General features: G+C 42.5%; 1 protein-coding gene across 2 annotated transcripts in view; it reads right to left on the bottom strand.

The window, feature by feature from the left end:
* Positions 1–13,357, bottom strand: part of LOC122933063 (vitamin K-dependent protein S-like) — a 74,967-nt gene that overhangs the window by 58,424 nt on the left and 3,186 nt on the right. For both annotated transcript variants that reach the window (XM_044287810.1, XM_044287809.1), the window contains exons 2-5: positions 8,464–8,621; positions 4,594–4,618; positions 3,748–3,834; positions 3,306–3,428 (exon numbers count right to left, since the gene is read on the bottom strand). In XM_044287810.1, the coding sequence (XP_044143745.1) occupies positions 3,306–3,428; positions 3,748–3,834; positions 4,594–4,618; positions 8,464–8,621 (393 nt within the window). The remainder of the gene's footprint in view (positions 1–3,305; positions 3,429–3,747; positions 3,835–4,593; positions 4,619–8,463; positions 8,622–13,357) is intronic.

Below are 13,357 nucleotides of genomic sequence, written 5' to 3'. Positions count from 1 at the left end.
CTTATTTCTGGAGGAATTAATACAGGGCTGAAAGGTTCATTCGGGGTCTGGAAGCATGCTTGCTGTGATAAGCAGCGCCCATTTGTTTTGTTCAATAGTTCAACGAACCTAAAGGAAATGTCCTTTTGTATGGGCATATTTGCCTTTTATGAGCAAGGCCCTCACATGTCAGATCCTCTGCAATTTTTTACAACAGGAGCCTCTAAATCCTATCACAGAACCAATCTCCATAGAGCTGAATGGGCACAGCAAAAAGCTCCAACGTATGCTGCTATATAAGCATGAGGTAGCAGATACTATATCTCATCATAGACATTCATCTTTAAAAAAATGGATACCGTGCTGTATATGTATTTGCAGGGTGCCTCTGCATAAAAAAGTGCAGTTAACGATTTTTCTCTATACAGTAAAATAAAGTATAAAAAGGTATACCAGTCCAATGGAGGCCAAAAGGACACCTTTTTGGCTTCCATTGGGTAAATGGGAGCCAATGGACATGTTTGACACATGTTCCGGGAATTGACTGTAAATAACAGTCAACAATGGGTGAGATACAGGTATTCTGTATTAGCTTAGTGAGAAAGTGATCAGTCTGTTCTTGAAATGGATGTATTGGAAGCAGGGAAAATAGACAAGCATAAAACTCTGTGAGATAGATTTATCAAACTGGTGTAAAGGAAAACTGGCTTAGTTGCCCATAGGAACCAATTAGATTCGACCTTTTATTTTCCAAAGGAGCTCTGGAGAATGAAAGGTGGAATCTGATTGGTTGCTAGGGGCAACTAAGCCAGTTTTCCTTTGCACCAAGTTTGATAAATCTCCCTCTGTGTGTTTGACAAGGAGCAAATTGTGAGGGGGACCTACACAATGTTTGCCGTACGGTTTGGTGTCCATGAGTACATGTCCCTGCACATAAGATTGATGTATTGCTGGCTACACAAAGAACTAGAAAACTGAGTTTCTTTTTCTCTTTTTCGTTACACGACTATTTGTAACAAAAACAAGAGGCGATCCACAAAGTAGTGGGAGGTTAAGACCCTTAAACTACAAGCACTGAATACTCTCCTGGACATGCTCTATTCAATGTATGCCCTCGACATCTACCCTGCTAGGCTGCTCCTCATGTCTCATTGCCTTATGGCTCTCCCCTTAAAAGGGTCTGGTCCTTTAAAACTCACGGCCTATGTAGAGGACATCTGATCGGCGGGATTCAGACACCCTACAACCCCCAAGCTGTTCTACATTAGTGTCCATTGTGTGCCACATCCCGCCTGCCATGCATCATTCCTTTTCTCACCACAGAGAGGTAAAAAGTCACATAATTTGTGTCATAATTTGCGACTTTTTTGTACAACAGCGACCAGTGGAGTCACTAGAACTGACTAGGCCCCACATCTAATTTTTCAATGGCCCCTCCCCTCAGTCCCCTTAATGTAGTCCTCAAACCGAACCAAAAAAAAATAATACTTACCTCTCTTCTCCAGTTGTGGGTGCCTCTGATCTCCGTGCAGCGCTGTGTCTTGGCAGGCACTACACTGTGACGTCGCACAGCATCAGGTCATAGTGCACTCCTAAGCACCTTACGCCCCGTTCTGAAGCTGTGTGCTGCCAGGACTTAGTGCAGCGCAAGAGCCCAGAGAAAAAGAACAGGGAGCAGTGAGTAATACCAAAGCTAGGACTAGGAGCACCCTGGACCCTGAAAATAAATCCATTTGTCCTCCTGGGCCTCTTCCTGAGTTTGGGCTTTGTTATATTGACAGCCTGTGCCCACCGTCGCTCCACTCCTCAAGGTGGTTATGCGTGCCATCTACTCACCCCCTGCTTCGGATGCGTCAGCCTTCTTCTTATTTCATGCAGTGGGCCGAGCCGCTAAAGCCTTCTGAATCTTTCTACCTGGCAGGGCACAGAGTGCATCCTGCCGGCAAGGCTTCCCCGACTCCTTAAGGGCCAGAGATTTCATCCTAATGCACACCAGAAAATGGCTGGCCACTCTTGGGAACTTAAGACACCTTCCTATGTGGGAGGTTGTCTGGGCAATAGGTTGTCTAGTTCCCTGCATAAGTGTGCTGTTTTCGTTTGTCTGCCTGTGAACCGATTCCTACCCATGTACTGGATTCTGACCTTCTGCTGCTGACTTGACCTGTGTCTGACCTCCGCATTGACTTTTCACTGCCTGCCCTGACCACGGACTGTTGATCAGATTGCTCATATTCAACCTGCCCTGACCTTGACCTTTCACTGACTTCAGTTTTTCCTGATCCCACGGGGCCCCGTACCAGTGTCTCTGAACCCCTTGGGTCAGTTGTCAGCCACACAGAGACTATTCCAGGAGATAGCAGACTATTACACAGGCTGGTGCAAATTGAATGGGAGAGGAACAACAGCTACTGCAATTGTTCTTCCCGAGTGAAATTCTCATAATTATCAGTAGCACATACTTGATTACATTGGATGATGTACTGCTGATAACCAAGCATCTTTTATGCTGATGAAAGATGCAAAGCAGCTAAGAAATTAGAGTCTGCTCGGTTGATCGATGGCATGATTATCAGGAATGAGCATTCCTATGAAATATTCTTCTTGATAATTGTCCCAAAAATAATCCAGTTATTATGCGCTTAAAGGGGTTAACCAACCCCTATCATGCCCTCCCAAATGCCCAGGCCCCTCACACAGATTGTACTTACTTGGCTCCCAGGCACCTGCGTTGCTTCTGAGGCCCGCACAGCCGCTGCTGCATCTCCCCGTTGCGTGAATCAAAACATCCTGCAGGGGGGGCAGCCAATAGCAGGCTGTGACAGGAAAGAGCCTCCCTAGTGTCACCCGCGATGCTAGGGAGGCTCGTTCCCATCGTGGCCTGCTATTGGCTGAACAGCAGTCTGTCCACACCGAACACCCCTACCCCGTCGCCGGATGTTTGAATCTGCCTGACGGGTAGATGCAGTGGCGGCCGTGTGGGCATCAGAAGCGACGCGGGTGCTGGGGAGTGAGGTAATTACAATCTATGTGAGGGGCTGGGGCATTGGGGGGGGGGGGAATTATAGGGGTTGGATAATCCCTTTAAGTCCAGCTTAGAAAATGGTATTTCATAATGCCATTTACTGTATATCCCGGTGTCCAAATTCAATTGAAAGTTATTCGAAAATTTACAGTAGAAACACCAAAATAAGATTTTTTTCGTTCGGTTTCTCTTTTTTTTCTCTTTTTTTAGCTTACATTTTCACACGTACTCAGAATTTATTTTATGTACTGGACATAATAGTCGCCATATCTATAAGCAGCTTGAGACACAAAGTTACTCTCACCTTCATCACAACGCACTCCCTGCCATCCGGGTTTACAAATGCAGGTGAAATTTCCTTTCCCATCCTTGCATTCCTTATATCCATCTTTATTACATGGTAATGGCTTACACTGGTCCGGAAGTGCTGTAGAATAAATGTGATATATAAGTACAGAGATTACGGTATTTATTACCTTGAATGGTCACATGCAGTAACCAGTGCAGGGGAAATGTAAGGCCAGACAAGGCTTCCCCTGCACTGGCCTCAGCCGTCTCATGTCATAGACTGGTGCAGTGATTGGCTGCAGCGCTCATTTGTCGTATATGGCTATGTCACTTTTAACACTGCAGCCGTGTAAACACTGATCGGAGGTGAGGCGCTGAAAACAGTGGGGGGTTTAGTGATCATACAAGCTTTTATTTTTTTACTACATTTTATAACTCGTAATAAATATGATACAAACCAGTAATGCAAGATCTCAGATCAGAGGGTCCATCAAAATTCAAGTAACTGATCTTGTCATTTTTATCTCGATAATTTCCAATGCAAGCTATAAAAGATAAATGGGTTTAAAATTATAGGTTCAACTTGTAATTATGCAAAACTGTTAAATGCTTATAAACACAATATAAACTACCTAAATAATTAGAGGGGCCCTGTATTAAATTACACTGATGACCTATCCTTAACATAGGCCATTATTGTGTGATCTGTGTTGGATTGCCTCTGGGGACCGTCACTGATTAGTAGAACCAGCAATGAGGCCCCTTCACTACAGAAGTCATAGACAGTAAGGTCCATGGAGTTGGTAAAGCAGCTCAACCCCAATCAAGAGAGTTGGGACTGGGTTACAGTAATAGATCCATGGGGCACAAGGATACTGAGAGTTGTATAGGCCATCAGTTCCCAGAAAGAAGACACAACCAGACTTATGTCATATAAACAAAAAAAATTAAAACTATATTTCCTCCTAGAAAAAGTGTGATGTAGTGCAGAAACGTGGTAGGAATAGAGCCTAAGGTTGCGTAATGCAGACACTTCTTCATGCCTATAGTACAGCCACATTTTCCCCTCTGACCGTGGGTCTAATGAGATCCCTTCATAGATCCCTATAATGAGCCTTAGAAGTTGCAGTAGGGCAGGGACTTGCAGCCATTATATAGGTACAAAATTGTGTCCTTATCATGCTTGTGTGAAACTGATCTTAGATTATTATTTGAGACTCAAATATGAATCTGTCTATCTGAACAAACCACAACTGAGCAACATATATATACCGTAATATATCCCAACTCTTACCCTGACTTACCCAAATATTTTGGATAAAAATATTCCTAAAATAAAAAAATAAAAAAATTAATAGCATGAAACTCACACGCTTTCAGATTACAGATCAGAACATTAAAGAGGACCTTTCACCGATTATGACACTCTGAACTAAGTATACAGACATGGAGAGCGGCGCCCGGGGATCTTACTGCACTTACTATTATCCCTGGGCGCCGCTCCGTTCTCCTGCTATGCCCTCCGGTATCTCTGGCCACTAAGTTATAGTTAGGCAGAGATTTCAGTCACTAAGTTATGGTAGGCGGAGTCTGCCCTTGTTCTGCTCTAGCACTGGCCAATCGCAGTGCAGAGCTCACAGCCTGGGAGGGTATTTTCTCCCAGGCTGTGAGCTCTGCAATGCGATTGGCCAGCGCTACAGCAGAACAAGGGCAGACTCCGCCTACCATAACTTTGTGACCGGAGATACCAGAGGGAATAGCGGGAGAACGGAGCGGCGCCCAGGGATAATAGTAAGTGCAGGGAGATCCCCGGGCGCCGCTCTCCATGTCTGTATTCTTAGTTCACAGTGTCATAATCGGTTAAAGGTCCTCTTTAAATTCAAGCCAATCATTAACTTTAAGCACATTAACCTTTTTTTATTATTCTGTTCTCATAGCTAAACAAGGGCTTGTTTTTTGTGGGACAACTTGTACTTTCTAATGGCACCATTTAATATTGCATATGGTCTAAAGGGAAGCTGGAAAAAAATTCCAAATGGAATTAGAAAAAACACAGTTCCACCTTAGTTTTATGGGTTTCGTTCCCTATGCGGTAAAACTGCCCTTTTAACTTCATTTTTATAGTTTTTCTTGTGTTGTAAATTAATACTTAAAAAAAAATTGAAAATTACAAATTTTTCTTTGCATTGCCATATTCTAACACCCTAACTTTTTTATATTTATATGTATGGAGCTGTGTAAGAGCTCACTTTTTGCAGGGCAATCTGTAGTTTTTATTGATAGTTTTATTTCACTTTTATTTAATTTCACAATTTGTAGTTTTTATTTTGTAGCCCTTTTACTGAAGAACATGACAAATCGAATGAAAATTTTTACCGTAATTCTTTGGTTTGGAAAGAGATTAATGTCCAATACGGGGTGGGGATTAGAAGAGAAAATTCCTAATGCAAGAAGCATTTTGGACATTAAAATTAGATATTAGGTATCCCAATGGTTTAAATTTCAATAATTTATTGTACATTTATTAGATATTTATGAAAATGAATATCTGAATAGACAATTTGCCTATATTTTTGTATATATCCATGCTTTAGTAGGATGCACTTTAGATATGTGGCACTGCTACATTGGTTGCAAAACGTTTTAGTGAGTGTATGCATATAGTTAAAAAGAAGCGTACAAAATAAGGATATCATATATAATGGTGTCCAAACGAAATAAAGTAATTACTAAGAAAAAAACAGACCCCTAAAAACATTAGATTTTAATTAACTTAATTCCTAAAATACAGACCTACAGATAAAGGTCACCCAGGGGGCAAGTGCCCAATTAATCAAACCAGGTACAGTATAAATCAAATATCACTAGATACCAAATATCACTGAATACCCAAAAATTTTACCAAAACAAAACATGATGTAAGGGACAATGGCCAAGAGGCAAAGAGACAGGGGAGGGGGTCTTATTCTCTCCCTACACTGACCCTACTGTAGCCTCAGCCCGGAGATAACCCCTGATAGTGGGATTTCCCCGTCCTCGTGCCTAGGCCTGATGAGCCCTAACCGTCCCTACCACGTGGGACATATAAAAATATGTGTTTTAGGTCCCACGTGGTAGGGACGGTTAGGGCTCATCAGGCCTAGGCACCCCACCATCAGGAATTGTCTCTGGGCTGAGGCTACAGTGGGGTCGGTGTAGGGAGAGAATAAGACCCAACCCCCCCCCCCCCCCCCCCTGTCTCTTTGCCTCTTGGCCATTGTCCCTTACTTCATGTTTTGTTTTGGTAATATTTTTTGGTATTCAGTGATATTTGGTATCTAGTGATATTTGATTTATACTGTACCTGGTTTGAGTAATTAGGCACTTGCCCCCTGGGTGACCTTTATCTGTAGGTCTATATTTTAGGAATTGAGTTAATTAAAATCATAACGGATGCAGACGGTTGTATTATCATGACGGAAGCGTTTTTGTTAATCCATGACGGATCAGAAGAATGGAAAGCTAAACGGTGATGTGAACTCACCCTTAGCTGAAATGCCCAGACAACCCCTTTAACTACTTAAATGGTAAACAAATGCTATGTGTTGCCATGTTTTGACATCCCATAACTATTTTTAATTTCTCCGTCAGTGGGTGTATGTAAGGCATAAATAACATATTGCAATATTTCTGACATTTTTGGATGCTCCAATATGAATTATGTTTATTTTTTTATTTTAACATTTATATGATAAATATGGGAAAAAAATTATATATATTTTGGGTTTTTATATATATTTTTTAAACTTTTTGCTACATTTTTTAGTCTCCCTGGCAAACTTGAACATGCAGATATTTAATTACTTGTACAATTCACTGCAATACTTTTGTATTGCAGTGTATTGTGATTCTCCCCGGATTCTTATAAAGGCTTGCCTCTGGCAGGGCTTAATGCGAGTACTGTGATGGCAGAACTGGGGGCTCTAGGCTGCCATGACAACAACTTTTCACCCCGAAATCATACTTCATGGAGACAGAGGGAGCCCCCTCTCATTGTCTAACCGCTAATGACAGAGGCCTACTCCCCTCACCTTACTGAGAATGAGAGGGTTGGAAGGAATAGCTGTAGGCTGAAAGAACATTTGGCGGACCGGACAACTATCTAAAGCAGGGGTGCACAACCTGCGGCCCGGGGGCCACATGCGGCCCTCGATACCATTCTGTGCGGCCCCCAACCATCTGGTAACAGACCTGTATGCCTATGTCTTGTGGCTGCTCACATGTATTTTTCATGTATTTCTCCCATTAGATGGGAGTCCAGGAAGTGTAACTAGACATTAATGGTATATAATGTGTGTTCAATATGCCATAAGTACAATATTTAAGTTGTTAATACACCTTTAAATTTTAATTTCGGCCCTCGTCATTGGTTCAGTCTGGCAATGTGGCCCCCAACCAGGAAACGTTGTGCACCCCTGATCTAAAGGGTTTGGCCAGCTTCAGAGTATTCAGAAGAACGAGAGTTATTCAAAAAGTCACCTGGACTCAGGGTTGTGTGAAAAGACCAGACTTCTTATAGGCCTTTTATAAAACAACAATAAAATAAGTATCTACAGTTATAGAAGATGTTGAGAGAATATGCCAAAATGTTCGACTGCCAGGGGCTCAACTTACGAGGATCACCACGATCATCTGACTGCACATGAACAAGCATTCTCCCGTGCCCAGGTAGTCCGAGATATGTATATACTGTATATTCTGATGATACTAGATTATCAGACTGGGGCTACACTGCGGTATGTGTCGTGCAACATGAAAATCACATAGGTTTCATCTAATGGCTGTCAATGGAGTTGTAGTGAGACATGTGACAATTGCAGAAAATCTTGCAGACTTTTTGTCACAGGCCACAAGTCGCTCATCACAGACCACAATGTAGGTCGCATGCGATATGCAACTTGCCTGAGAGTTTTCTTCACCTTCACTTTTTCTTTACAGACAAATCACAGTTCTAAAATAGTAACGTGACAGCAAGTTGCAAACAGATTGCACAGATATTTCTGGCCATGCGACTTTTCTTAGACTTAGACTTTTCTTAGCCCCAGCATAATACACACAGAAAAACAGAAAATCCATTTAAAGCTACCAAAGCAAACATTGTAAAAATGTGATGTGAAAATAAGAACAGATCTTACCGTCTCAGGGTTATTCTCAAATATCTCCCGGGCTTCTTCCTTACCACACAGTTCTTCAACACATTCCCGTTCCAGGTCTCCACTTTTACTCTCTTCAAAAAATGAGTTTGCTCTCTTTTTCCGACTAAGGAATTGCGATGCAGCCTGAGGAGGCAAAACTTTATCCAGGAGACTAAGTAAGGCTTCATTTTCAAGATGTTATAAAGACATTATAAAAAAAATGAGATTGTACAGCTACGTTGCAGCGTCCGACTCCTGAGGCAGTAGTACACTACAAGTGGGTTTTATGTGCTTTTGTACCTATATGCTGCAAAAAGACTGGAAAAATGTACTGCTGTGTAATTTATGTCTTTACATTCAAAAGTCCAGTGTGGAGTTCACAGGCCATTTCCTCCCACCCACTAGATGTGGTTGAGTACCTTCTCCCCGTAAGAGAGTAGGGGCTATCTCTATCCAGTTCAGGTTAGGCCAGAGAGAGGAGCACACTTAGCCAAGTCAAGTACACTAGATAGTAAAGAGGAGGACAGCTCCAGTGCTACTGCTAAGAAGCATACCAGATGCCAAAAAGGTGGATGGAGATGTCTGTGGAGAAGTGCTGTCTTGTTAGGACCTCTTACGCTCATAGCCCTCTGTCAAGGAGATTAAAGTCTTAAGGTGCCTAGACACACCCTGATCACCTGTACAAGAAAATATCTATTTGTCAGTACCGCAACCTGACTAAAAAGGTGCAGGACTATGTCTGACTGTGAGGACCAACACCCACCATGGTTCTATTACCTTGCATAACCTTTCAATATTGCACTTTATACCTGGATGCATGCCTGTTCACTCAATCTGCAGCCATGCAACCTGTGAGAACTGCGACAAATTAAACTTGTGTAAGAACTGCCAGTCCAAGGGCACCTCAACTGTCATTAGGCAGGAGTGCCCTAAAGGAGTAAAAGGCGTTCCCTTCCCCCCCACTGCGCAGCCTAGGAGAGTGTCAGAGTGAGAACCAACTACAACCACCATTCCTGCTACTATCATTCCTCTCCTCTGCTCTCCTCAACTGGGCTCGCTGCAATGTTCACATCTGTGTCAGAGCCTCATCTGCAAATTCCTTCATATACGATGGGAAAAACTTGACAAAACATTGGAGACAAATGGGCCAAAGATTTTTCCTGTCAAAATGACAGACAGGTCAGTGGAACCTGGCAAATGTCATAAAACCATGTCATAAAATGCTTAGATAGGTCACCTTGGCAAAATCTCCAACAAGCAACCAAAATTTTACATGGTAGCAACATCTTTTATACACCCTGGTTTTGTCTGACTGCTGAATCTCACATGGAAAAGTTTCTAAATTAAAAAAAACTAGGAAAAAAAAGGTTAAGACAGCAGAGAAAGGTCATAGAAGGTTGGGGGTTGATGAGGTGGAGAAAGGAATGCTGACACTTCTGTCCTAGTGTGTCTTCTGCATCCTACTCCTCCCATGCCCTTGGCAATTATGAAACTATGTGTGCCTAAGTATACATGCCAGAAGTTTACATTGCTTGGGGCCCCCAGCATGCATATTGAAACCTCATTGACGTCTATGGCTAGCCTACCAAATTAGCTAAAAAACAAAGTATACATAAATACTGTATGGAGAATGGTTAGGGACAGTGGGTAATAAGGTCCATGGTTTCCTTACCAACTACTATAGTTATGGTAATACTGAGTCAGGTAAATGAAATGGGGCAGATTTCTCAATGTATTTATTCAGATTTTCGTCCATATGGAACTGTATTGGCCCTACCACATCCGATGTGAACACATATACTGTTCTCTACAGGTATTGCTTGGTCCTCCGGCCTCTGGGCATGGAACCCTTAGGGTCACTTTGTAATCCTGGGAGTCCCAGGTTACAGACCACCATCAATCTGATATGTTGCTGTTGGATGTTTTTTTTTTTTTTTTACTGATTGAAGGCTTTTTTTCTTTACAAGTTTGAGCAATCAGACAACAATCTGCAGGGAAGTTCTAATTTGCTGTAGGCTGAGAATGTGCTACCAAAAAAAAACCTTTACTGTGCAGATCCTGGACTTTCAATAAAGCACGTTTCAGCACCATATTCAATATAGTACAGAGGGAATATTGAAACCCAAGATGCCAATTCTTTTTTTCGGCAATCAGGGAGAGTCAGGACACCTCAAACATATGATTTAGTCAATTATGCCAAAATGATAAGGTTTGGTCCTACTTTCTCCTAATAACGTTAATGAATGTTTTTCGTGGTCAATAATAACATATGCGTTTATTTCATGCTTCCCAACTCTCCCAGAACCTCTGGTGCTCTTGTAGAGGGGAGACGACCGAGGTTCCCAGAAGAGTCGGCATGTCTCCCAGGTGTAGTGGAAAGCTCCCAGCACCTCCATAATTGTGTGTGGTGTTGGGGTGCTTTTTCAGGGGGTGAGGTTTTTGACAAAAAATGTTTATGGTCCCTGTAGGAACTGTTGAGTAAGGGCTCATGCACACGACCGCATGTATTTTGCGGTCTTCAAAAAATACGGATGACATCCGTGTGCATTCTGTATTTTGCAGAATGGAACAGCTGCCCCTAATAGACCAGTCCTATCCTTGTCCGTGATGCGGACAATAATCAGACATGTTCTATTTTTTTGTGGAATGGAAATACGGACATACGGAAATAGAATGCACACGGAGTAACTTCCGTTCTTTTTTTGGACTCATTGAAATGAATGGTTCCGCATATGGTCCGCAAAAAAACCTAATTGGACACAGAAAGAAAATACGTTTGTGTGCATGAGCCCTAAAGCACATGTAATCTGCCGGTGTAAATGATGGGTTAAATACTGTATGTTTGTCACCAAAAGTCACCTGGAATGTTTGTGTGTGTTTGTGCCCACTAAAGCCTCCAGAATTCTCATATAATGAGGCTAAAATATGCATACGCAATGCTATTGAAGGAACTTGCGGCATCTTAAGGCTTCATGCATGCAGTGCGTCAGTGGTTGGGTCCGCAAAAAACGGATCCACAAAATATGAACAGCGTCTGTCTGTGCTTTGCGTTTTCCCATGTCCATTAATGGAAAGGGCTATTCTGATCTGCAAAACCGGACAAGAATAGGACCTGCACTGTGATTTGCACTGGTCAGCCACACGGATAGGTAGAAAATGTGGATCTGTGCAAGGTCCTATAGAAATGAATGGATCAGTGAGCTATCTGCAAAAAAAAAGATAGCACACTGAGGAAAAATACGGTGTGCATGAGACCTAAGAGAAATCAGAGATCTCCCACTCTCCAGCTGTATGGACTGATAGGCGAGCCGCTTTGAGAATTTTATTAGCTATCTTTTTCATTGGCTTAATGTGCATGGAAACCTTTGTCGTTACCTGCAGATGTTCCTGCTAACATCTAATAAGCTGGAAAGAGTTTGTCTGGTCTAGAAAACTAGTCTTTTCCCCACTACGGGGAGTTAATAGAGGGGATTCTCTTTCTGGACCCTCATTAATTAGTATTTGAGAATCTCTCACCCTGGAGGACCTGACATGTCTACGACTTACACAGAACACTGTCGGCATTATATAATACTTAGGTATTTTCCACTATAGTGGTACTGCAGGAAAATTTAATTGTTTCTTCCAGAAGTTACAGCTGATCCCTTGTGGTTCTATGATCATCTTATTAGGGGACCTTCTATCAAAAAGCATAATCTTTTAAAGGGTCGTGGGTGACATGTATACTTAAAAGGGGATGTCCAGGGACATTAAATTTTTTATATATGGCTTTAAAAAAAAAAAAAAAAAGCTATCGCTGATCACTAAAATTTGACATGAACATGTACTTTTAGACCCCTTGCTATGATAGTTGAAATTTAGCTTGGGGGCCTCCCATTTCTCTTAGTGATCTTTGGCTAGTTTCACACCAGCACTTGCCTATGCCGAGAATCGACTAGACAAAAACCGGTGTCCATGTGTGGTAAATTCAGTTGATTGGACAAGATTAAGAAATACACACCCCTGTATATCTATATAATTTCTCACAGCTGACAATGCATATCAGACCGAAAACCAAGCAATGAGGAGGAAAGAACTGCCTGTAGAGCTCAGAGATAGGATTGTGTAGAGGCACGGATCTGAAGAAGGGTACAAAAATATCTGCTGCACTGAAAGTTGCCAAGAGCAGAGTGGCCTCCACAATTCTTAAATCAAAGAAGTTTGTAACAACCAAGACTCTTCCTATAGCTGGTCACCCCACCAAACTAAGTAATCAGGGGAGAAGGGCCTTGGTAACACAGACGACCAAGAACCCAATAGTCACTCTGGCTGAGCTCCAAAAATCCTGTGTGCAGATGGGAGAAACTTCCATAAGGTCAACTATCACTTCGGCACGCCAGTAATCTGGGCTTTATGGCAGAATGGCCAGAAAGAAATCTCTCCTAAGTAAAAGACACATTAAAGCCAGGCTGCAGTTTACAAAAAAGCATCTAAAGGACTCTCAGACTGTGAAAAACAAGCTTCTCTGGTCTGATGAAACCAAGATTGAACTTTTTGGCATCAATTCTTATCGTCATGTTTGGAGAAACCAGGCACTGCTCATCACCCGTCCAATACCATCCCTACATAACAGTGGTGGTAGCACTATGGTGTAGGGAGGTTTTTCAGCGGCTGGGGCAGGGAGACTGGTTAGGGTTGAGGGGAAGCCGAATGGAGCAAAGTGCAATGATATTCTTAATGAAAACCTGATCCAGAGTGCTCTGTACCTCAGACTGGGCTGAAGGTTCGCCTTCCAACAAGACAATGACCCTAAGCGCACAGACAACATAGAAGCAGTGGCGTAGCAAGGGGGGTGCGGGGGGTGCGGGCCGCACCAGCGATGGGGTGACACCAGTCTGATGGTGGCGGTAGCAGG

The sequence above is a fragment of the Bufo gargarizans genome, chromosome 3, assembly GCF_014858855.1.
Source record: "Bufo gargarizans isolate SCDJY-AF-19 chromosome 3, ASM1485885v1, whole genome shotgun sequence".
Classification (NCBI taxonomy): domain Eukaryota; kingdom Metazoa; phylum Chordata; class Amphibia; order Anura; family Bufonidae; genus Bufo; species Bufo gargarizans.
This window is presented reverse-complemented; position numbering and strand designations above follow the sequence as displayed.